General features: G+C 37.1%; 1 protein-coding gene across 1 annotated transcript; it reads right to left on the bottom strand.

The window, feature by feature from the left end:
- Nucleotides 1-2,331: 2,331 nt before the first annotated feature.
- Nucleotides 2,332-25,900, bottom strand: LOC140159384 (polyribonucleotide 5'-hydroxyl-kinase Clp1-like). Its single transcript, XM_072182840.1, has 12 exons — nt 25,685-25,900; nt 15,954-16,031; nt 15,076-15,189; nt 14,499-14,624; nt 13,797-13,910; nt 12,176-12,374; nt 11,509-11,598; nt 9,120-9,220; nt 8,411-8,549; nt 7,575-7,655; nt 6,940-7,033; nt 2,332-6,405 (listed from the first exon to the last, which is right to left on the bottom strand). The coding sequence occupies exons 1-12, from the start codon at nt 25,712-25,714 to the stop codon at nt 6,294-6,296; spliced, it is 1,278 nt and encodes a 425-aa protein (XP_072038941.1). The 5' UTR covers nt 25,715-25,900; the 3' UTR covers nt 2,332-6,293.

Below are 25,900 nucleotides of genomic sequence, written 5' to 3'. Positions count from 1 at the left end.
CTAAGTTTTTTTCTTCCCTTCGTCTGTAACTTTTTTTCTTGTTTTTTTTCTTTTATCATTATTATTTCTATTGTAATCAGAAAACCGGAATATAATTATTTTTTTCTCATCCCTGTGTCAGTAATATCTTTTCTGTTCTGCAATCTTGATACATGAAACTTAAGGGATCTGATATTAACGTTCAGCGACGTTTTCGCATATTTTTTTGTGGGAGCTGAGAGCACACCAGACATATCGAATTGCATTTTGAATACGAAGAATGTCTTTCTGATATCAAATAATTCTGACTTTTGAAATTTGCGATATAATACAAATTTTATGACAAATTATTAAAATTTTATTTCTTTAAAATTTTGATACACAACAGTCCTCGAAAGAAACTTTACCAATCTAATGATATGTACAAGGTGTCCCATAAAAAGGTTACATGTAGAAAATGAACCGCATTTTGTGACGGTACAACAAAACAATGTCATTTTTTCAGATATTATTTATTCATCCTTCTTGTAACTGTTTACCAAGTTTCAAATCCTTATCTTAAAAGCAACTTAACTTATGAGCGCAAGATGACAGGGGTGTCGAGAGTGGCTAACCATCAAAATATCGCATAACGAAAGTTGAACACAAGCACAACTTTGTTTTCAGATTTTTTCTTTATTACTTTTTATGTTTCTCTTATTTTTCATTGTTGAACTTATTGCACAAAAGAAACATATTGAAAAAATTAAATATTGTACACTGCACTGAAATTAAATCAGTTTTAGAGGTGGTAACAAATAAAGGAAGATGGTCATTAGCGAATAACACGTTTTTGATGAAAGCAGTTCTGAATATTAACAATATTTTGCATTTAGGCCATGCTTGGATTTTGTTCACTTGAAATCGCTGCTATTTGTTTTTACATTTCTGACTGAACTCTTGAAATAAAACTGGACAAGTTTTATTCTTTGTTTATCAGAATAAAGTTCTGCATCTGCCATGCTATGGCTGGGCTTACTCAAGTGCCCCGCCAAATGCACGGTGGCTGTGACGGTGGTATATGAACCTCGTGTTGCATTATGTCACGTAAACAGCTTAGTCAGGAATTCCTGGAATGCGGGCTAAGTACGTAGGGTGTGAACTTGACATTCACAGGAGTACTAGTAGAGGGTACATAGATTATGTTATGAAAAGGATGTTTATATTTTGTTACATTAACTTACAAAAATCTACATGTAACCTTTTTTTGGGACACCCAGTACTTAAAGTGTATGTAGCTGGGATGAAAATCCAACGATCAATTGAACATTTTGACCTTTCGTATTGAAGACGTACATTTTTCCCTAAAAGACCTAAATATTTTGGTGTTTTGGGGGAAAAATCCATATCTTCAATACAAAAGGTCAAAATTGTCAATTGATCATCGGCTCATACACTTTAAGTACACATCATTAGATTTATAAAGTTTACTTCGAATTTTTTTTAATCATTTGCAATAAAATTATGATATCAGAAGGACATTCTTCGTATTCAGAATGCAATTCGATATGTTTGATGTGCTCTCATGTCCCACAAAAAATACTGTCCAAACGTTCATACCCCTTAAGGAAACGATTACATATTTTCAGTGGAGTTGTAGGCCTACAAGGGTGGACTAGTTGAAGAATATGGGGGCAAATCTGGAATAGCCAGGGGGAGTCGGGGCAAACTGCCCCACAGAAATTTTCCGGAATAAAATGGGGACGGCAATTGGTAAATTGTCCTTAAAATTGAACTATTGGGACTAAAAAATGACAAATGGGGACGGAAATTACCATGTGGGCAAGTTTGCATGTGGGGCCAGTGCATTACTACTGGGGCGAATTATGTGGGGCCAGTCTGTAGCGTTGGGGCAAGTTCGTACCCAGGGCAAGTCTGCTTGATTCTATGCCAGTGTGCCAAGCCTATTTCTGTTTTTTCGTTTCTTTCATGGTCTTTCTCTATCTTTAAAACAGCACAACTTTTAATTGGACATGCTCTCATAGAAAAGAAACTTCTAAAAGGAACCTTTTTGTCCTTCAGTGATGTTTTTTCAAACATAATAAGACTTTTTGTCATCAAACTAAGTTTGTTCCCTTAGTCCCTTAGAAAAAATAGTTTATACAGAAAATCTGGTGTTGCAGTCTACTAATTACATGCAAGCTAGAGTAATGGGCTATTCCTGTTGAAATCCATACAAACCCTCCCACACAGGGGGTGTGAACTTCAAATGGAGTCATCCTTTTAGTTGTGTCTTCTATAGGGGGTGTTTGGATTTCAACTGGAATAACCCAATACCCACATGAGACAGGAGGAAAATATATACAAGTGAAGTAAGTTGGCAATATTGCCCAAAATAGGCCTTTTATTTTATTAAAATTGTCAGGTCTGCTGAAACTGTCAGCTTCATTTCATATTCAAGAACAAGAATGCTATTGACTTAAACGACATAAACATGTGACCATCATCTAATACTGATTAAAAATATAAATAAAATGACAATTTTTGAATGAATTTTTCATTACTGTCATCTTGTAGGAACCTTTACAACAAATATGCTGTAAAACCTTGCCTAATGACACACATGGCCTCCTTAAATTCATGTACAAATTAAGAGCGAGTTCCTCTGAAAATCCGAACAAGAATTACAGGTTTGTGCTCTTATTTTGCTGGTGGGAATTTTACAAGACTGCATTTTTATATTGTGCCTAAAAATCTAGTTACATCAAGTGAGTCTATATGTGCCATTAGGCAAATCATTCCAGTATGTTATTATTATGTAAGTTCCACCTATGGTGACCCCTTGTCACGTCACACTGCACAAATTCCATTCACTGTCAGAGGAGGTTTGTGTGTGTGAATGTAATGAAGCAAAATAGATCTGCAATCAATACAGCCTTGATTTGCTATAATGAAAGACAGAGATAAAAAGACTAAATCGTGTCTGACGTCAGGGCAAAGGTGCGCAGTGATTGGTTGCCGCTCTGCGCAGTACAGCATTTTCTGTCTAGTTGTCAGAATTTTAGACGCGAACTAGTCTTTTTATCTCTGTCTTTCATTATAGGTTCAACCTTTTCTGTAAAACGTTGTGTGTTTGCTGGGTACCGTTATTATCACATGGCTGAGACCGTCAAATTAGAAAACCATATCATAGTAAACCTGTGTAAACTAGCAGTCAACACGGTTGATACCAATTTTCAGGGATGCTCCAAGAAAAAGTGACAGAGGTGTCATCAAAGCTGGAACAGATAATATTATGTATGGTCATTTTACAATTACACATTGTCATTAGGCAGGAAAAACCTCCTATGTGTCATTGGCCCCTGAACATGTTTAAAGCAAAACCTCCCATGTAACCTGTTGGCAGTTTTGTTTTAACATGTTCAGGGCCCAAAAGCACATAGGTTTTTCCAACCCAACAACGACATAAGTCTAACTTTTTGCATTTCCTAAACAACAATATTACATAAAAAGGAATACAAAATTACACCTAAAAGTTCATGAATATGTTCCTATTATCAAAAGGTGTTTATTAATATGTACTGAATTCAAGAGGTAGACCTATTAATTTCCTCCCTGACTAGTTCACATTCCATTGTCCTTATGACTGAATTGTGTCTTTTAAATAAATGAACCCTATTTGCCTAAAATTCCAGTTATGTCAAGAGAGCCCATAATGTGCTATAAGCAGGGATAAGTGATTTGCGTGGAAAAAACTGGCCAATTGCGCGGAACTCTTTTTCAGTGCAAATCATGTATTCCTGCCCATAGGAAAAAAATAGCCAATTGCACGGGAAAAAAGTTCTGCGCAAATCGCCTGTCCCTGGATATAAGGCAAATCTTTATAGTATTTATATTTTCACATTTGTGGTGTGATCAAGCAAAATCAGTCTGAAGTCGGTTATATTCAATTTTCAGTTTGTTATCTGATAGTCAAAAACATTTACAAAGCGGCATTTTCAATATTTTTGCTTGATCACATCACATTTGTTATTGAAAGTTGAAATTAAAAATACAAGAGTATTAACAAAAAATTGCAATCAATTGACAATAAATGAATTCATTATAAAGTTACCCCAGATTTATAAACATACCGATGGAAGGCAAGCCAAAGTATAAAATAATTCATCTGCAACCAAAACCAACCACAATTTGGCCATTCCATTTAAAATACAGACTACCCCTGTGGAAGAATTTGGATATATCTTCCAAAGGGTGAGTATGAATCTCAAATGGAATGAACTCATTAGGCAGCTCCATTTGAATTTCATATCCTCTGAAAAAGATTCAAGCTGAATCTTCCATCGCGGATGTTGAGTTTCAAATGGAGCTGTTAATGTGTTCATTCCATTTGATATTCGTACTCCCCCTGTGGAAGATATTTCCAAAATCTTCCACAGGGGTAGTGTGGATGTTAAATGGAATATCTCATTCAAATTGAATAACAGAAAAGCAATTGAACTAAGAATATAAGTTTTTGTTAAAAGATTTACAGAATCAACACCTTACTTGTAGATACACTGAGCTCAAAAAGAAACTTATAATTTTTCTCAACTTGTGAATCACAAGGTCATATCTTAAAATCCTGTCAATCAAAATGAACCAAAATTACACCCAGGATTACTTCAATATTCTACTCTAAACACATGTCAGTAACCAAGCAGTTGTCCAACTGACAACAGCAAAAAGCACTGACAAAGAACAGCTTCCTGGACCACCTTCACAGCCCAACATTTGGCACCCAGCACAAAAAATCTGGCATAGATCCTGGCATAGATGATAAAACGGCACTGCTTTTTCTTTTCACACACTTTCTTCAAGAAACAGGTCTTGTTCCACACTATTCCACTTACTCTTTGGGAATTATCATGTGTGCAAGGATCTTGTAATTATTCTCACAGATTTCTTTTGCTGGGTGCCAATTATTGGCCCGTGAATGTGGTCCAGGAAGCTGTTCCATGTCAGTGCATTTTGCTGTTGTGTCAGTTGGTTACTGACATGTGTTTAGAAAAGAGTATTGAAGGAAACATGTGCGTAATTTTGGTTCATCTTGATGGACAGGATTTTAAGACATGACCTTGTGAAAAATTATAAATTTCTTTTTGAGCTCAGTTTAGTTCTGTTGTTCTTTCTATTCCAATTTTAGAATTAACTATGATATCAAATCTAAACTGTTTTTCTTATTCTTAAATAAAAACAGTCCAATTCATTAATAACTTATATAACAGATTAAAATTGCCATACATACTCCCATTTTGTTGGAAATATCTTCCACTGGGGAAGCGTGAATTTCAAATGAAATGAACACAATCTGCAGCTCCATTTGAATTTCATGCACCCTCTGAGAAAGATTTAAACGCAATCTTCCACAGAGGGAGGGTGAGTTTCTAATAAAAACTGGCATTAGTCCACGCGTATATACGCGCAACATTAAGCATGTGCATAGGACCTTGTGCAAAAATAATATGCAATGGACGGTTAGCAGTATGCTTATTTTTGTAAAAGGAAATCGGGCAAAACATAATACCAATTCGAAACTAGGGGTCATTAGGTGAGAGATTTGGCACCAAGTAAAGGAGGGTCATTGGGCGAGTCCCAAAAAGTGGTCTTTTTGCGAAATTGGGTCCAAGAGTTTCAAAAAGTCATTAAAATTGGAACATTTGAAGAAAAAGAATAAAATTTTGTGAATTTTACAGAAAAAACAGTGGGCATTTGATGTGAGATTATCAAAAATTTGTTCAGAATTTTTGAAAAGGTGAGTCTTTTGGTGACAGTAAAGCAAAAAAGAAGGTAATTGGGTGAGAGGGAGTTGAAAAATAGAATCAACCTGGTCACACATCCCTGTCACCCATTTTTAGTGAGTACAGTCTAAATCCCTTATCCGGACCTCTTATCTGTTATCCGAACATGTGATCTTCATAGAAAAACATGTTTTTAATTCTCCGAGCTTGATTTCAAGCACTGAAGCATTTAGGAAGACATAAATAAGTGGTATATAGCACTCAAATACCATCTTTCAGTGTTATTACCCCATTTTGAGTAAACTTCAGACATTCAATGCAGAATTGCAAGTAATTCACTTATCCGGATTTTTCACTTAACCGGCCAATGCTTGGTCCACTCATGGCCAGATAAGAGAGGTTGGACTGTACATTACTTGTTGTTTGAGGACCAGTTATTTATTTATATGAACCTCTTATCGGAACCCAGAGTTCTACTCTAGTACTCTTTCTTCAAAACATGAATGACAACCTGTACAGGTAAAAAAATAAATACTACAATAAAACCCCCAAAGACTATTTAATGTCCATGAACTGTACATCGCTTAACAGTAAGTATCTCCTTGGTAGAGGCCTTGGTGCTGGTGATAACACTGTGAACTGACGTCTCTCCATGTCTACGTTGGTTCTGTTAAGAAAATCAAAATGGCACAAATATAGTTTGATTGTCAACTCTTGCAAGACATCTTTGATACCATATTGCACATGCAATGGAAAAAGCTTCATCTTTATTAAGTACAGTGCATCGCTGGAAATTGAGTATTGCTGCACCTTGAATGTTAAAGTGAACAAAAGTGCAAGTGATGGGCATGTCAAAAGTTGTTAGCAATTGTTTATTCCAGAATTACTTTATCGAGAAACTATAAATGCTGGATGCTAGCAAGCCTATGCTAAAATGCTTCAAAGACAGAGCTGCAACAAACTTATCAGCTGACTCCATTAAAGTTTTTCAAAACTTTAATAGTCTGCATATAGCCATTATTGAATAGTTGTGGAAAAAAGCACTCAGTACTATGGAGAGTGAAATTGGTGAAGTTTGCAGAGGGGCTTAAGAACATTAAGAGTTCAGACTGTGGATATTGTTGGTTGGGGAATTTGTGTGATGACATCAGTGATAAGAGAAATCCGAATTTCATATAAAACAAGTATCATGACAACTTACATGCATACAAATCCTGCTACATTGGTATTGATGAGGTCATCTCGTCTGTCTTTAGCAAGGCTCACACTAAGCAGGTGATGGGCTAATTCAAGACCTGTACATTAATAAATAAACAATCTTGTATCAAGAAACAAGTTGGTGTAGCCAGCTTTTCGAGATTGTGGGGAGGGGGCAAAATGGCAAATGTACCGACAGCCTACCCGACTTTGATACTTTTTGAAAGATTGTCCTTTGAAATATGCAAGGCATCTACTGACTCCCCTTCTGGAATTATTTTATTGAGAAAATTGCATGTAAAGCACAAGAAAACTGCAATTTTAATGCTCAACTGAGGCGAAAACAGACCATCAATCAGATAATTTGACTGCGCAGTGCCAGAAGTGGATAAGTGCAACAACAGCCATGTGTAGCTGCCATGTGTATATGAGTTAAAATATACTGTGTGTAAATTTGCAAATGTTCACAGGGGCAGCTATTGCACTTACCCATTTCTGGCACTGAGCAGTCAAATTCTTTTAATGACATGTGGAGAATTGTACCGACTGGTTGTGATGTACCTATAGGCCGTCGGTACTGGGGGCACCAGGACCCTGCCCCGCTTTTGTCTATGAAACTGAGACAAATAGGGTACTTACTTGGTTGTACAGGCACTAGTTTAGTTTGGTTGTCTTCTGGCGTCATACCAAGAGGTAAACATGAGTTGGGAACGGCAGGGGCTGTGAAGAGAAAAGTAACAATTGTCACAAATGACAACAAACTACAAAATGTGTATGTAAAATGAATCGGCAAATAACTGAGTTATTCCAATTGAAATCCACACACCCCTATAGAAGAAACAACTTTAATCTCCCACACATGGAGTGTGAATTTCAAATGGAGTCACCCATTCAGGTAACCTGAAATCCACACCACCTGTGTGGACGATAGAGTCATCTCCAGGGATTCAACAGGAAAGGCGCAATACTCACAGGTCAAAAACAGAGTAATGTTGAGAGAGAAGTTAAACAAATCAATGCATGCATGCAGAGATGTTGATGCAAATTGTCAATGGTCCATTATGCATGCAAGAAGTTTGATGTATCTTTGGTGCAAGATATTCATGATTTAGACTAGTAGTGTAAAGACTCCATTAGCAGCTTACAGAATAAAGCTGTACTAATTCCATGTAGTTTTACACAAACGATAAACCAGAAGTTCAGTCTTTCACAAACAATGTACTTTCTCATGTGTTCTTGTGGGTTACACATGTTCACCTGAATCAAAGTTTACGCTTGATCTTTACTAGTCATAGCAATTTTCAAAACAATCTTTTAGAATTATGTCTCGTGCTAGACAAACACCAAGTTACATAGAAACCTTGTGTACAATGCAAATTTAATTTGGGTAATATATGCACACAATTTTTACAAAGAAATTTGCAGGTATTGGAATAAAAAAAAGAAGAAAAAAAGCGTATTATTGACCAACTTACCACCAATTTTAAAGATGTCTACGTCTGCGAAGCGAACTTGAAATGAGTGAGGATACAGTTTATTCCTGAAACCATAGAAATATTCACGTATTCTTTCGTCTCTGGCTGTCCTACGGAAATTCTGTGACCTCTCAACGACCTGCAAAGAGATACAGAGAAAATACGATTTAGACACTGGGCCTACCTCTGTAATTGATGGGTCTAGAAATCATTGAAATACGTACTATAATGAAAGACAGAACAAAACAAAACTATAGATAGAAAATCATTTGACCTGATCACACAGATCTGTATAGAGATCGATTAGACCGTGTCTTGTTTAGATTTCAAGATATATCATGCATCAAAACTTTGTTAGGGCCTAAAACTATCATAATTACATAAATTCAACATGTAGTACTACTAATGGTCTCAAGATTTGTAGTGAGTTCACAGGTCCATTTCACTAAACTTTTAACCCCTTGTAACTCAAGTAACCATTCGTAAAGTTACGAATACTCAATACTAGATGTAACTTACATTACGAAGGGTTCCTGTATTAAATCCCTTTTACTTACAAAGTTGGAAAGTTACGAATGATTTAGAGACTTACGAAGCTTCGTAAAGTTTAGTGAAATGGACCCCAGATGAAGCCACACCCTGAATATAATCAATATCTTAATGAAGCCACACCCTGAATATCCTCAATATTTTCTCGAGTTCAACTTACCCCTCCAGATTTTGGTTGTAACACTACTTTGACAAATGATGGCATATCTCGTACTAATTCATTATATAATCTTTCCTGGTCCAATACAATAATCACATCCACTGAAAGAAAATCAGGAAATACAATGTTAGGTTGCAGCTTACACCACTAGGTAGCGGAATCTGTGATTGGTTAAGATGTTGGTATAAAATTGATCGATTGAGCCCATATTTATTGGTCGAGCTATGAGCTTTAAAATATAGACCTTTTCATACTGAGTAATTCCGATAAAACCCGAAGCATGAAATAATTTCCCCTGTCGCGCGCGTCTAAAAGTACCTCTTCAGCATCATGACAGTGCGAAGTTCCAATGTGTAACAGGCATCATAACTACGATGAACTTTCGATTGTCAATTTAGGGACGAGAGAGGTACTTTTGCCAATGATACTCAACGTGCAATTAAGCGTGTGGTTGTAGCGTTGTGTAAGAGACTGACTATGGAAAAGGTGATGAACGTAAACAAACACGTTCTGGAAAAAAATTTAACTGACGAAAAATTACGGACATTATCCATTTCTTTCCATTAGTATCTTATTGTGAAAAAACCAAGTAGCAGAGGTGTTAGCTCAATATGCTAGGAAAATATTTCTGCGATGACCCCATGTTCAAATTGGCTTAATAAGCTGTATTTTCGCGCAAAGGGTGTCGTAATTCATGACATTTCTTGTCTGCCAGTTTGGGTACAATTTGACCCCCTAGCTTACTAAATAAATATCGCGGTCTTCCGAACTTTTCCGATCTTGATATGAAAAGGTCTATTGGATGAAACATAGACAAGTTCGAGACAAGTTCAATAGTTTTAAAACTCATAGTGAGACCAATAAATAATGGGCGTAAAGCATCCAATTTTACCATTATTATGTTTTGGATCCAATATTTTCACACAAACATAATAATGTACAGAAACATCCTAAAATCTGTATCAAAACTGTTCAGAGATCTGGTTGTGCACTGTGGTCACAATCGCATGCCCTTAGCATGCTGTACATGGATAGCTTGGCTGTAGCCTATATGCCCTTTATGAAATCCTGTTGTACATGCAAAAGGTCAAACAGTCACACAATTGTGTACATGCATGTTACATTTGACGCATTGCAAGGCGCTAGCATTTATGATACAGGATTTGTGTACACGTTTTATTACTGCATATTTTGGTCACAACTCATGCATTAATATTCACATAAACACCTGCTATATCTTCTCTATTTCATCTCTCTCACACTCATGGAACTTTGTAAAAATAATAAACAAAATTTTGTCATGTGATTGATCACTTTTAAAAGTTGTCTTTTCAAGCTAATACAAATTTTATAGTATACCTATTATTGACTTGAGGGCAAGATTCACTTGACTGAGAGGGGTGTTAGGTTTCCCCCCATAGAGTGTGTGCGTTGATGTCTCAACACCCCTCTCACTCAAGTAGAACTGTGTGTGTTGATGTCTCAACACCCCTCTCACTCAAGTAGGACTGTGTGTTGATGTCTCAACACCCCTCTCACTCAAGTAGGACTGTGTGTTGATATCTCAACACTCCTCTCACTCAAGTAGGACTGTGTGTTGATGTCTCAACACCCCTCGCTCAAGTAGGACTGTGTTGATGTCTCAACACCCCTCTCACTCAAGTAGAACTGTGTTGATGTCTCAACACCCCTCTCACTCAAGTAGAACTGTGTGTGTTGATGTCTCAACACCCCTCTCACTCTAGTAGAACTGTGTGTTGATGTCTCAACACCCTTCTCACTCAAAGTAGAACTGTGTGCATTGATGTCTCAACACCCCTCTCACTCAAGTAGGACTGTGTGTTGATGTCTCAACACCCCTCTCACTCAAGTAGAACTGTGTGTTGATGTCTCAACACCCCTCTCACTCAAGTAGAACTGTGTGTTGATGTCTCAACACCCCTCTCACTCAAGTAGAACTGTGTGTTGATGTCTCAACACCCCTCTCACTCTAGTAGAACTGTGTGTTGATGTCTCAACACCCCTCTCACTCAAGTAGAACTGTGTGTTGATGTCTCAACACCCCTCTCACTCAAGTAGGACTGTGTGTGTTGATGTCTCAACACCCCTCTCACTCTAGTAGAACTGTGTGTGTTGATGTCTCAACACCCTTCTCACTCAAGTGAAGCTTATGGGCTTATCAAGTAAATAGATAATAAAACATTTGAGTAATTTTGACCTCTGCATGAAATTTGACAACCCGTATCTCAAATTGCCCAATGCTGACACAGGACAGGTGAACTTGACTGTGAAACTAATTATTTTGAAAAGCAAAATCAAGCAAAGGCAAAATTTCAGAAACCAAAACAAGGTAAAAATGGCTACAGGCTAGAGTAAAATCCAAACTCACCTTCAAATGCCTTTGCAGCATGTTTGATGCACTCATACCCATCTCCTTTGACCCAACCACATGTATTAATGACGCAGCCACTCACATCACCTGAAATAATCAGACAATGGCTATTTAGCATACATAAAATGGTTCTGAGATGAAACATCTTTTTCACTTCAAATGAGAGTATGTATGTATTGTTAAATGGAACTCTATGTCATCTTGTGATGAAACACACACACACCCACCCCCACACATGTTAGCAACCAATCACGCTGCACCTTTGCCCTGACGTCAGACGCAAACTAGTCTTCAATTCTAGCCCATTGCGAACATTGTGTGAAAGTTTACATTGGATCTGCTGCTGTTCTTTACATATCCAACATATAATGATGCACTTAGCTTTCAAGACATTTCACAAACATTTCTGGTTTGTAGTAGAGTCCAGTAGGGCAAGTTTTTTTTTCACTACTGATTTGAGCTTCCAAAGTTCACATTTTGAAGAAACTAGAATTTGATAGAATCAATCACGACACTTCAAGGGGTGAGGGCAAGAAAGCATGATCTGCATGGCTGCCAAGTGTCATATTTTAAGATTGTGTCTGATATACAATACAGAAATTGTCAAAAGTCTATATGGCAGCTATTGCAGAAAATGCCTTCTTGTCCTCAACCATCAACTTACTTTTTTGATCGTTCTTGCATTTCTGATTGAATACCTCTGCCAATCTCGATGTCAAGATTTTATATAATTTGAGATTGTCACCGGGCGTATTAGCACCGAAATGATACACCAATGGAGCTAGCAAGGCAAATCCTTCTTCTACATCGGCTGGTCTCTCTACTTGAAGTAAACCTACTGTACTTGGTACTGAGATGGAGCCCTGTAAATAAAAAATAACATTATAAATTAAGACATCCCTCGAATTAACCCACATCATAATGCTGTGGGTGCCCATCCCCACTGCCGTAATGCCCTCAAAATATGTCATTTACCGATGACAGTCACTTGCCGTGCCCTTTAATGAAGTTGCCGTCGGTGCCCCAGCCCTGCCCCTTCATTATAAAATCATCTATCAGACTGTTTGTGTGTGTCTTCTTCACTTTTGAAAAATTGCCTTGGTGCCCTTCTCAAATGTTCAACAGTTGCCATGATGCCCTCTTGAAATATTACAAACTACCGTGCTGCCTTGCCTTTTCAGTGAAAATCCAAGGCAGTTATCAACTTGACCTAAAAAAGTTGTTGTGCCCCTTCAGATCCTTAATTCGAGGGCTGAATCAAGATTTTATACAACTTGAGATAGGCACCAGGCATATTGGCACCAAAGTGGTAGACTAATGTAGCTTGCTCACTAGACCATACAAAGCAATACAGCACAAGGTGACTACAAGCCCACGCAGTCATGGCTTACTAACCTTGGTGTTGTACTTCGCACCCGAGGGGTATGTGGTTCAAAAACAACTTTTCTATATTTTGATAGGCTCTTAATCTGCGGGCCTTATAACATCACAGATTAATATCAAAATATTTTATTTTGAAAATTGTCTATGACATCTCACCAGAAGCATCACACACTATTAATTCAAGTCCTTTACTTTATCTACTTTTTTCAACACACAAAATGTAGACCAGACAGGTCCACTGATAGCACTCTTTTCGGCTTAGGGGAAAAAGCCTAACATTTCCAGCCTATTACGAGCTGATCAAACTATATGCATCTTCTTTCTTCCTTCCTTCCTTCATCTTAGGCAAAAAAACATAAAGGCAGTGTAGAGTAAAGGATGCAAGGAATCAACAATACATCAATGATACATGGATCCTTCTATCCAAAGGCAATTTGACTGAATTACCCCGGGGAATTACCCTGTCATTGCATATCCTGGACAACCCATAGCTTACGTCGCACAGGAATATGTATTGCACACTCAGCTGGTCGCGTGTTTGGGATGCTAACAGCCTGTTAACACCTGCATATTATATTGTGGGAAAGAATTCAGTCAAACTAACTTTACCCATATATACTATATCACACTTGGTTATTGTTCAAGTGGATGATGATAATAACTAAATTTTCAGAACTTAAACATTCCTGGTTGGCAGTGGCGTGCGCAGCACATTGAAAGTGGGGGGGCAGGCTGTTCAGTTCCCCCGAATGGAGTCCGATTAGGAGCAAATTTAGACGTTTTTAACGTTTTTCCCCCGAATGACCAACAAAAGTGGGTGGGCCATGGCCCCCTGCCCCCCCCCCTTTGCGCACGCCACTGCTGGTTGGATCAGATTGTACCACATAGGCATTAATTCCTACCTGCCCGACATCAATGTCCACAAATGTTGGTCTGCGTCCGACCCTCACACCGTATGTAAGAAGTATTTTGCATAGAGTGCTCTTGCCAACATCTGTAGGCCCTACAACCATCACCTGAAAATAATGGCAACATAACTTTTATTAGGTGGGGGACATATATGACAGCTTAGTACTCATTACTTTCCAGAAGGGTGTCTCCTTGGCCCCAGTCAAGGTGTATGCAGTCAGATCCTGAATCAATAATCACTTTGTTCTATGGAAAAGGAACTGTTGCCCTCATAAAACTTGGCTGCACCTTTTTTGACTAAAGCCTATTATTATTTAGCCTGCATAGCAAATTAAAAGCTAGTTCATTACTTTTAGGTAGGGAGCCAGGAAGATCTTTCCTAATAAATTTTGGCAAATGAAAGAAACTTTAGTTTTAAACAAAATGGTTGGCACAATATCCCAACACAAGTCTGCCATGTATTTGAAGCAGAATCCCCCCTTATACATACCACATAACCCCCATTAAGCAATGTTGACACAGCTTTAGTCAACATTGTATGGGGTAGAGGAAGCAATTGACATTGACTATTGAAACTATGCCACATTATATTTCTTGATATGCAGGTATCATAAACAAAATTGGCAATCAATTTTTAGTACAAAATATATTTTCATTTTGCTAAATCAACTTAATCAACTCGGTATTAAACTTACCCTTGGGCCTCTTGTTCCTTCACTCTCGGCTTGTTGTCTCATTTGTTCCAAGGCTGCGTGTGTGTTGAGGTATGTAATCATTGGTGTCTCCTTAGAGACATAGGCTACCTCTGTCTTGCCTCTTAAGTGTGATGCCGTCAAGGAAGATGACAAGTACTATGACTTTTAAGTCATACCTTAAGTATTTAAAAATACTTTTTATTTTATAAAACTGAGGATGTCCCAGTTTGTCTGATGTCCCTTCTTGGCGTGAAAAGACACAAAAAAGTCCCTGATCGCCGGTGAATATGAACGCACTCACTCACTTCTCACACGCATTCATCCCTCAACTCATTTAATCACTCACTCATTTAATTTACTCATCTTAAATTACACCTACTCCTTACTCATTCATGCCTCACTCACCTGCATCCACACTTTTTCACTACCTTATTGCCTCCCTCCCTCCCATCCCTCTCTCCACCCCTTTCCATCAATCCCTCTTCACATTTTTGCTCTATTTATGAATTTCAAGCCACATTCTAAACTTGCTCTTGCTCTTATCCATAATAAAGCTGCAATTTTAAGCCAAGGATATGTTAACAGTGCAGCCATGCCATGTGAAGAGTGCAATCTTTGCCCCGGAAGTAAATGTGTAGTTGTGATTCCTGATCAGCTCTGTACCAAATATCTCAGCTAATCCGTCTTTTAACTGTAAAGGGAAAATAACAAGTACATGCATGCAAGTAAGACACAAATGCTGTTTATATTTGATTCTGCCAGGGTAAATATAAAATAATCAATTAAAACGAATATGTGTGTGATTGAGTAATATGTGGGGTGTGTGCGACTGTGCGAAGGGTGTGTGTAGGGGTTATGTGTAGGGGGTGCACAATACTGCACATGTTGTCATGTAGAAATGTACATGCTTTGATTTCTACTAATAAATATAACCCACATACATGACTTCAGGTTCTAAATCTTATGAATACATGCAGCTTTGGAGGGGGAAAGGGAGGAAACAAGGGAAAAAGAAAAAGGGAGGTGAAAGAAAGAGAGGAAGAAAATGAGAGTGAGAAAAGAGAGAGAAGATAAAGAGAGAGAGAGAGGGAGAGAGACTAACTAAACTACAGAGTAACTAACTATACTTTGATCAGCTCGTAATCGGCGGGCCTTATAACATCGGGGATTAATATCAAAATAGTGTATTTTGAGAATGTCCTGGTGACATCTCGCCAGAAGCATCACAAATTATAATTCAAGTCCTATACTTTGTCTGCTTTCTTTAACAGACAAAATATAGACCAGACCGGTCAACTAATAGCACTCTTAACGTGGATCTACTTTTTGGCGTAGTGGTACATGTAAAAGCCTAACATTTCCCGCCTATTACAAGCTGATCACACTATAACCAAGACAACTTTAGTTACACATGTAAATGTAGCTTAACTGAAACTTACAGTAACACAAACTAACCTTGACAATGACCGAGGCATTTTGTTCCACCTCAAATCGTAATTCTGTGTCCTTTTGCAGCTTGTACTCTTTCCATTCCTGAATCAAAGAAAGAAAAAGAAACTCTTTATTTCTATTTTGTCTGACTGTTTTGAAGTTTGAACTACCTCTTTATGATGAAAATACTAAAAATATTTAAAAATCAAAATAAATAAATAAATAAATAAATAAATAAATAAATAAATAAATAAATAAATAAATAAATAAATAAATAAATAAATAAATAAATAAATAAATAAATAAATACATGAATGATATATAATTCATTAGCTGGCAGTCTGTCACCTGTCCTAAGTGATATTACAACACAACTTTTAATCTTCATATTAATTTATAATCAAATAATGGCAGAAGCTAATATTAAACCTACATGTATAACATAATATTTGAACACATTTTATAGGAAAGATATTAATAATCACTAGACCATATCAAATAAACTTTTGTTCTGTCCCTGCAATCAAGGTGTGCTACTGCCACCTATCTGCACTACATCTCATGAATAATTAATCACAATTTACTGAGCACAACTGCTGCATTATTCATGCTACTGCCCTCACAAGGTCACACACTGTACATACATGTACCCTGTACATACTCAGCCAATTTTACTCAATTTTATTGATCTTTCCAAAATATGTATTTCATCTAGATATTTCCCCTTTATCTTAATTGAAATTCAAACTCATCAAGATTTATTTTTATTCTCCTAAAATACATATAGATTAAGACAATTCATGAATAAGACCCACTTTGATTTGCTTCTTTTCAACACCATAGAATCAATATACACCATTCAGGTACATAAATACACTGAGTCTCTGTATCAAATCAGTTATTTCTTAATCAGTAGGGATAACTCTGATCTGTATCTGTTACCTCTGGGTTTCAGTACAAATCAATGGGAATGATGAGCTGGTGTTATGATGTTTACTGAATTACATCCACCAGGGCTGCAGATCTCGACCGTCTGCAGTTCAACTCTGACCCCACCTAAACACATGTTCAATGAAAATCACAATGATGAGCCCTGGACAATAAGAAGCTTTTTGAGCAAAAAAAGTTCCATGAACAAAATAATGGAATAAAGAAAATCCTATAAAAATAGTAATGCAAGTTCATGCATGTGCCTGGTAATAAACAATTTCTGAACCTTGAATTTTCAATGTTGAATGAAAACAAAAAACAGATTCTCGCCACAACATTGACTGGGAGCCCAAGAATGTTTTAGCCAAGGGTGATAGAGAGTACCCCTGTTTAGTGTGTGTGGGAGGCCATCCAGATCAAGAAGAAATTGCCACAACTATATTGCGATCAAGGACGGGAATTGCCAACCTTATACAAAACCCTCATTCGACCAAAAGTCGCCAATGGCAAACAAAAGCGCAAGTCCATCACAACATCACAGGACTTCTTCTGATGAAGAAGTGTGTCACACATCAAAAATTCAAGGTTAGTTGAACTTTTTGTGCTGAAAGTCATTTTAAACTTTTAAGAAACTATGAAAAATAAAAAATTACCCCAGCCCAAATTCTAACTGCCTCCCCCGCCCAGCGTTTGAAATAAGGCGCATCCTTGCATCAAATACCTGTGAAAGTAGGCACCGACCCGCAAATTTCCTATGGTACAGGTCAGCTTGACCCGTACAAATTGAATAGGGGTGTGATTTTCGGGTAATTTTGTGCCCGGGTACCAAGATTTTTCGGCGGGTAACCGGCACCAAATTGCAACAAAAAAAATTAAATTAAAAAAAAAAGTTGGTTTAGTAGTTTGATTAGATTTAATGTTAGGATCATGGTTGACCTAAAAAAAAAAAAATGGAATTTTGCACATGTCATATTTATTATAATATCAAAATGCATTGAATTTGAATGCAACTATAGTATGACATGAAAATTATGTATCAATTTTCATATTAAAATTACAAAACAATGTGCAAAATTCATTTTTTTTTAGGTCAACCATGATCCTAGCATTTAGGTCTAGGTCCAGAGACACTACAAAACCGAAAATTTAAAAAAAAAAAAAAATTTTTAATAATTTTTTTTTTTTTTTTACTTCAGGGTACCCGGCAGGGAATTTCCTGCCTGGTAATAGGATTATCGGGCGGACTCAATTCCGGGACTCAGTCACACCCTTAAAATTGAACCAAGCAAAGAGCAGACAATCCTAGTTTTGTTGTTCCAATGGAAAATCTGGAACATATATCAACGTCACACCATCGCGTTTTCATATGGCCATAAACACAACCTCATGGTATCATCCCCATTCATCCGTGGTATGGAAACACTTGAGATAATAATAATTTATTATGTGTAACACTAACAACTGGTCGGACTCTTGAACATTAGTGAGGACCATTGAAATTTCAAAAGCAAGGGTCTGGCGTCGGACTTTTGAAAATTGGTGAGGACCCTTGAAATTTAAAAGTGAAGGGTCCGGAGGACTCCTGGATTTGTTGTCTTATTTCAAAACATGCCCCCTCCCCCGGCGGAAGTCTAGTGTTGCATCCATTTATGTGTCACTGATCGAAATTCTGTGACAACTAGGGCCAGGGAAAATGTTGGCTTCCTCAAGGTCACTTGCAATCAGGGATGAAAAATGTCATTTTGGTTCACTATTATGGACAGTCATTGGAATTTTAAATGTTAATATTTTTTTTAACACAATGAAATAAAATGAACATATTATATTTAATAGCTTTAATTTCAAAATAATAAGTATCTATCTGATTGACTATGATGATCCCAAAATAAGCAGTAGATTAACAAATTACTCTGTGTGTACATGTAGTGTGTAACATGTCCACCTTATTAGGCCAACAATCTAGGCGAGGTTTTTTTTAAAATAATTTGTTAACAAATGATTTTTTCATCATACCCAAGCATATTCCCGGATCCCTCACATTATGGTTCACTTATTTGTGCCCCAAGCCAGCAATCAAATAGGATAGTTAGTAGAAAGTAAAATTAGCCAGCACTCAACTTGGGCTAGCTAGCTAGAACCCTGATAGGATCGATTTATTGAATCCCAACAACATACTTTTTCATTTCAACATTGGGTAGAAAATACAGCCAATATGCATTTTCCTCTCTTCACTCATGTTACTGTGAAATAGTATCTGGTATCAAATGGTTGATTTGTTTTTAAATCCGGATGGCTGACTCACCAGATTTTAGACTTGGGAGGGCAATACAACAACTTTACACAATAATTCATTACCATCAAAATTCTTCTGTACATTTTGAACTTATTTGTAATGTAACCTCATATGACCCTTAGATAGATGACCTTTGACCTTGCATCTGTTGACACCACACACAGGTGCCAATATACATGTACCGGAAGATCATTGTGCCCAAGTCTCATTAAAAAATTCATCAAAGCATATGGCAGAAATGACCAAATATTAGTCTCACTTGACCCTAAATGACCCCAGATTCTATCCCACAGAGCCTCTTCCACTGCCCTGACCAACGGATCAAACCATCAACATTCATCAACTTCTGTACACTTTAAAGCACAGCAGCTATTTAAGGAAGTATCCCATCATGCATTGCAGTCTATCTACTTGCTCCATAGCAAATGTATAAACAAGAGCCGTTTAGATATTGAGAGCTATGGATAGTTTCGCAATACTTTAAGATCATATTTTTTGAAACAAAAGTCTAAGCTCCTGTGATATAAGTGAGTAATTGAAAGTTGAAGTGAGGGATTTTGTGTACACTTTCTATGGCATGTGCAGTTCTACTATGGTACTGCAGAGCAGGATGGGATACACCTATCAGCTGCTGTGACTTTAAAGCATATTGAACATATTTTGTAATTTTTATTGTATGTAGATGACATTTGACCTTGACATGATCATTGATCACATCTCACATTGGTTGACATGCCTGGATAGCACACACATGTATTGTATATGAGGCATGTTCTCTCAAAATGAGTGGAAAGTGAGTATTGCCAACAAGCCTCAAAATAAGCAGATCTGGACCAGGAGCCACACATTTGGAAAAAGCAGCTCCTGGTCCTGTGATTATCTAGTGAACCAGGAGCCATTTAAAGAGCTATTAGAGTCATTTAAATTTCAATTAAATACACATACAAAACCTGCTTTAACTACTATTTTTTTTAAATATGTAGAGCCTGGTTCATATGATTTTGGTGTGGACCAGGAGCCAAAATGTTATGACCATTGGGTAAATGGCTCCTGGGTGCTTGCTTATTTTGAAACTTGATTGCCAGTGAACAAAAGGAGAGTATGGTTCATTGTACATGTCAACCAAGAAAAAAAAAGCAGTGATTTTAGTGTACTTCACACATGCACAATGCCTAAACGTTGATCCACAAGCCTTGGCGCACTTTACAGACAAAATTTATTTCAAAAACAAACGAAAGACTGCCAAATGGGGACAAAAATTTGTCTGTAAGGTCAACTTTGTCCTACAAAACATAAAAATGTCCATCCGCCAGTTTTGATCAGGCTTTTTACACCGTAAACTGTGCCAAATTGGGCAGTCCTTGCTTAGGAAGTCTAGCCACAAATTTGCTCACCGATAAGCTTCACATTCGAGGCTAGAGACTGTTGCTTTCGAAATCCAGTCAGATTTGTAAAGCTGGTTTCATACTACCCTGCCACCAGTGTTTACTCAGAGGCCGTATGTCTCAATTTTGGCCCAGTGAAAATTATTTTTGTCTCACAAAAATTTGTAATGCTGTATTACAATTAGTCAATTTGGGGAATTACTGGGCCAAAATTGGGCCAATTTGGGAAGAAAATGTTTCATTTGGCGCACCCAATTTCCAGAGAGAGTAAACACTGCCTGCCACTTGCCGCTGAGCGGCGTGGCGCACACACATTGCAGACAAATGGACACAATCAAGGCTTGTCATTGGTTGAAACGACCTGCCGCTTGCCGCAGCGGCAAGCGGCAGGAAAGTATGCTGGGGGCATTAAGCAATGGAAGTTCAGAAGTAAACGCAGCCAATCATGACTGCAAATGATTGCAAATTACAGATTTGTAAACATTTTTAACCACTAAGTTAATATAATTTTCAATTATTTTGTGACATATATACTATAAACAAAGATTAACGCTCGCGTATCAAGCATTTTCAAACGCGTTTGACAGTTTTTTACTGCGTGACGCAATTCTGAATTTATTCAAGATGGCAAATTTGTCGAAAAACGCGATGTATTTTTCTTAAAAAAATTCCCTCATTTCACAAATTCTTTGCCAGTTTCCACTCATCTGATCATCTTTTCATGTAATGGAAGTGATGCTGCTTTTATGAAGGTACATTTCTTGTTTTTCCGATAATTTTTAAATTGTTTTTAAGACAAAAACTTCCGAGCATAATAGGCATTTTCACTTGTTTGCAAAAAGTTGTTTTGACCTTGTTTTTTACCCCATAATTTCCCTCATTTATCGAAGCCCTGCTCTCCTTCAAATATATTAAACCTTGACTTCAAAGTGTTTGTCAACTGTTTAACCTTGATGCAAAAGTAAACCTTGATGCAAAAGTAATAATTTAGTCCCTATATAGCGATACCCTGTGTAAAGATAGTCACTTGTGCTGAGCATGAAATTGGTCACTTATCGCTCACTGTTCAAAATGTGACATCTACACCAATTACAGTCCCCAAACTGTCTACTTTTTAGTCGACCTCAATTCCAAACATTTAGTGATAGTTAAAAATGCGATCCCCAACCCTTTGGTTACCTTTTGACGAATTTTTCAAATCTCCGCTGAGTCTCCGTGTCTGAAATTCCCCGGTACAAACATCGAAAATGTCACAATTCTCAGTTCTCGGTGATGATACTATATCCGCATCGCTGTTTTCATACATGAATATGCATATCTCTGACCCCTGTAAGGTCAAAAACGTGGCGTTGATTTCAACCAATCCGATCCACCGCTTAATAAGCAGCTTGATACTGACGCCATATCTGAGGTGACCAGGAGGCAGGAGCTACCATTTTGGTAAACTGAACTCGACTCGCGCTTCTTTTGGTTCACATAAATCGAACAAAATTTTCAATAACGGGTAATAGTATGATTTCAATTTTTTATTCATGAAGTTACTTGTAGTTTTGAGGAATGACAAAGTTGTTTTTGGAAACTTAGATGTTTGTTTCAACTGATGATGTAGGATCGCAAGGTGAGTGAATTCGTGAAGAGATTTGCTTGTTTGAGTGATAGTAGGATACGGGATGTAGGCTAGTCCTCTGTGTTTGACCGGCTCCGACGCCTCAATTCACAACGTCTCAATTGCATTCTGCTTACAGACAGCAATACTGCGATTGCTGTATGGAACCAGATATAATATAGCGAGGGTGGTCTAAAGGAAAAGATCGCCAACTTTTAGTTTAGTTTTAGACTGAGCGAAATAGTTGAGTTTACAATCAATCATTATTTATGGAACTTCCTACAACTTGAAAACAAGTCCTCAAACGTTCGAAATTTGTACTTACTACGGCAATATCGTATTTCACGGCCCACTATTTTGGCGCCAAAGATGGACCCCTAGCTTACTGAAAATTGGTCGACTATACGCAAATAGCAAAAATGATGATGTTTTTGAATTGTTTAATGTTTTCTTGCTGTATTGTCCTATAATCTTGTTAAAAAATTTGGTAAGATATTATATTTAATGTGTAGAAATGTATCTTGGTGAAAATTATAGTAAATTAAAAAAAAAAGAAATAAAATACAGTTTGCCAGTGTTGCTTTTGTAGCTTTTTGTCTTTGAGAGCATTCTTTCTTGTATTGTCCTATCCTACTATGCCTATTAAAACAAAATTGGGAGCGGTAAAAATGAAAAGCATTTATTCCGTTGTTTAATCGTATAGTTAGGCCTATATGTTCATCATCCAGTACATTTTGTAAACGTATGCGTTTTTAACCCGGGTTTTTAACAGAATAAATAGCAATTCAGAGGGCCTATACTATGGCATGCCATTTATTCCGTCAAAATTATGCAGATAAATCTGTTATTGTCGCTATCGGCTATAAATGACGGAATAAATCATAGTAGTAGGCCTAGGCATAAAGTATGCAATTTATTCCGTCAAAATTTTGTCTGTAGGCCTAATAATATAAAAATGGGTTTTTTTTTTAAATTATCAGTTTTATTCTTTTAACGGAATAAATCGAATCAGTATCACTTCCCAACTTTTAAACACGGGATCAAGTCATAACATGTTACAGTAATAACGGAATAAATCATAGTAGTCCTAAGCATGAAGTATGCAATTTATTCCGTCAAAATTGTGCCTGTAATAATAATAATAATAATAATAATAATAAATCTTTTATTGTCGCGTGTCGGCTATAAAATGACGGAATAAATCATAGTAGGCCTATAAAGTATGCAATTTATTCCGTAAAATTTTGTCTGTAATAATATTTTTTAAAAAGCAATTGCTTTTTTAATTATCAGTCTTATTCTTTTACGGAATAAATCGAATCAGTGTCATTTCCCAACTTTTAAACACGGTATCAAGTCAAAGCATGTAACAGTAGGCCTAATAACGGAATATGCAAATATTTGTTGATTATACATGATCATGCTGACATTCTAGTGCAGTATGGTATGAGATATAGGCCTATACGATATTTTTAGAGGTAATAATAATTCAAGCGCAGTTGATTAATTTGCTTTATTCCGCACTCTACCGAACGGAATAAATGTAAAAATTAGGAATGATTTCAAAGTAGCCTACATTGGCTTAATCATACAGCAATATTCTGTGTTACAGTCTTAACGGAATAAAGGCAAAATCAAGTTATATTGCGTTGATTTATAATTATTTTAATCATGCTAGGGGCCTGTTTTTTGTGACGGCATGATATAGGCCTATTTTTAACGGTTTATTGTCTCACAATATATTATAGTGTCATGGAATAAACAGTTTTATAATTTTCCCGCCTTTTTAAAACTTAAGTTTCCCGCCAAAATGTTCCCGCTCTTTCTAGTTTAAGCTTGTTATAGCCTCAAAAAATCTTCTAAACCCCGCTTTTGCTGCGCAATTTATCCCCCAAAGGAAACCCTTTTCGCCCTCCGGACGGGACTTATTTTTAGTTTTAGCTTGTTGGAAAGCCTATATATATATAATCGTGTTTATGGCCCACCCTATGGGAATATTCAATTATTTATAGGTGGGCCGCCAAACACGATTATATATTAAGCTTGATGATGTTCGACCCTATATATATAATCGTGTTTCGCGGCCCACCCTATGGGAAAATTCAATTATTTGCGTGTAGGTGGGCCGTCAAACACGATTATATATTAAGCTTGATGATCCAAGTTCAGTTTTATAATTTTCCGCCTTTTTAAAACTTAAGTTTCCGCAAAAATGTTCCCGCTTTTCTAGTTTAAGCTTGTTATAGCCCAAAAAACTTCTAAACCCCGCTTTTGCTGCGCAATTTATCCCCCAAAGGAAACCTCTTTCTCGTCCTCCGGACGGGACTTATTTTTAGTTTTAGCTTGTTGGAAAGCCTATATATATATAATCGTGTTTATGGCCCACCCTATGGGAATATTCAATTATTTGCGTGTAGGTGGGCCGCCAAACACGATTATATATTAAGCTTGATGATGTTCGACCCTATATATATAGGCCTAATCGTGTTTCGCGGCCCACCCTATGGGAAAATTCTATTATTTGCGTGTTGGTGGGCGCCAAACACGATTATATATAAGCTTGATGATCCAAGTTCAGTTTTATAATTTTCCGCCTTTTTAAAACTTAAGTCTCCCGCCAAAATGTTCCCGCTCTTTTTTAGTTTAAGCTTGTTATAGCCTCATAAAATCTTCTAAACCCCGCTTTTGCTGCGCAATTTATCCCCCAAAGGAAACCCTCTTTCTGCCCCTCCGGACGGGACTTATTTTAGTTTTAGCTTGTTGAAAGTTTATATATATATAATCGTGTTTACGCCCACCCTATGGGAATATTCAATTATTTGCGTGTAGGTGGGCCGCCAAACACGATTATATATTAAGCTGGGTGATGGTCGACCCTATATATATAATCGTGTTTCATGCCCACCCTATGGGAAAATTCTATTATTTGCGTGTAGGTGGGCCGCCAAACACGATTATATATTAAGCTTGATGATGTTAGACCCTACATAATTTCACTTGCACAACTACGCAATCTCTCGCCTTTGTATTTTATCACAGACGACAGAAAAAACATCCGCTTATACAGCTCGCAGATATTATTGATTAATTTTCAGTAAGCCAGGGAGTCAAATTTTGGCGGCAAAACAGTGGGCCGTCAAACACGATATTGCCCTTACTACTTACTATAAAAAAACTAGACACAAATTATATGTACAACTGTCTGATGCATGCATGATTGAAACATGATTGCCTGCATGATTGATAGCATGATATTTCTTCTTCTTTTTCTTCTTCTTTTGGTTAAGTCGGTAATTAGGTGCACAATGTGCATATCACACCAACTGAATATTTGATAGCCTATGAGTCGAGTATGAGTATGATAGGTAAGCTTACAAAACACGCGAGAGCACCAATCAAGTTGGCGTGATGTTTATTTCCCTGCCGACTCAACCATAGAGATAGACATGATAGAGATAGACATGAGTGAGATTTTGAGAATGGAATTGGAGATTCGAGCAAATCATGAAATCAAACATGATAAAATCAAACATATTCTTACCTCTCCTTGATTTCCTTCCGATTCTGCCATTTTGCTTGTTCTACAAGATTTGAGTGATGCAGTTCTAATATCAAGATCACAACATTAACCCATAAAAATCGCTAAAAAAACCCTCACAATTTCACAAATCTACACAAAAATTATGCTACAGTAAAGACTTTAGCAAATGCATCAAATGCACAAGTTCTTCCGCTTTGATTACACGGGATTGGTATG

Source organism: Amphiura filiformis, chromosome 8 (assembly GCF_039555335.1).
Source record: "Amphiura filiformis chromosome 8, Afil_fr2py, whole genome shotgun sequence".
Classification (NCBI taxonomy): Eukaryota; Metazoa; Echinodermata; class Ophiuroidea; order Amphilepidida; family Amphiuridae; genus Amphiura; species Amphiura filiformis.
This window is presented reverse-complemented; position numbering and strand designations above follow the sequence as displayed.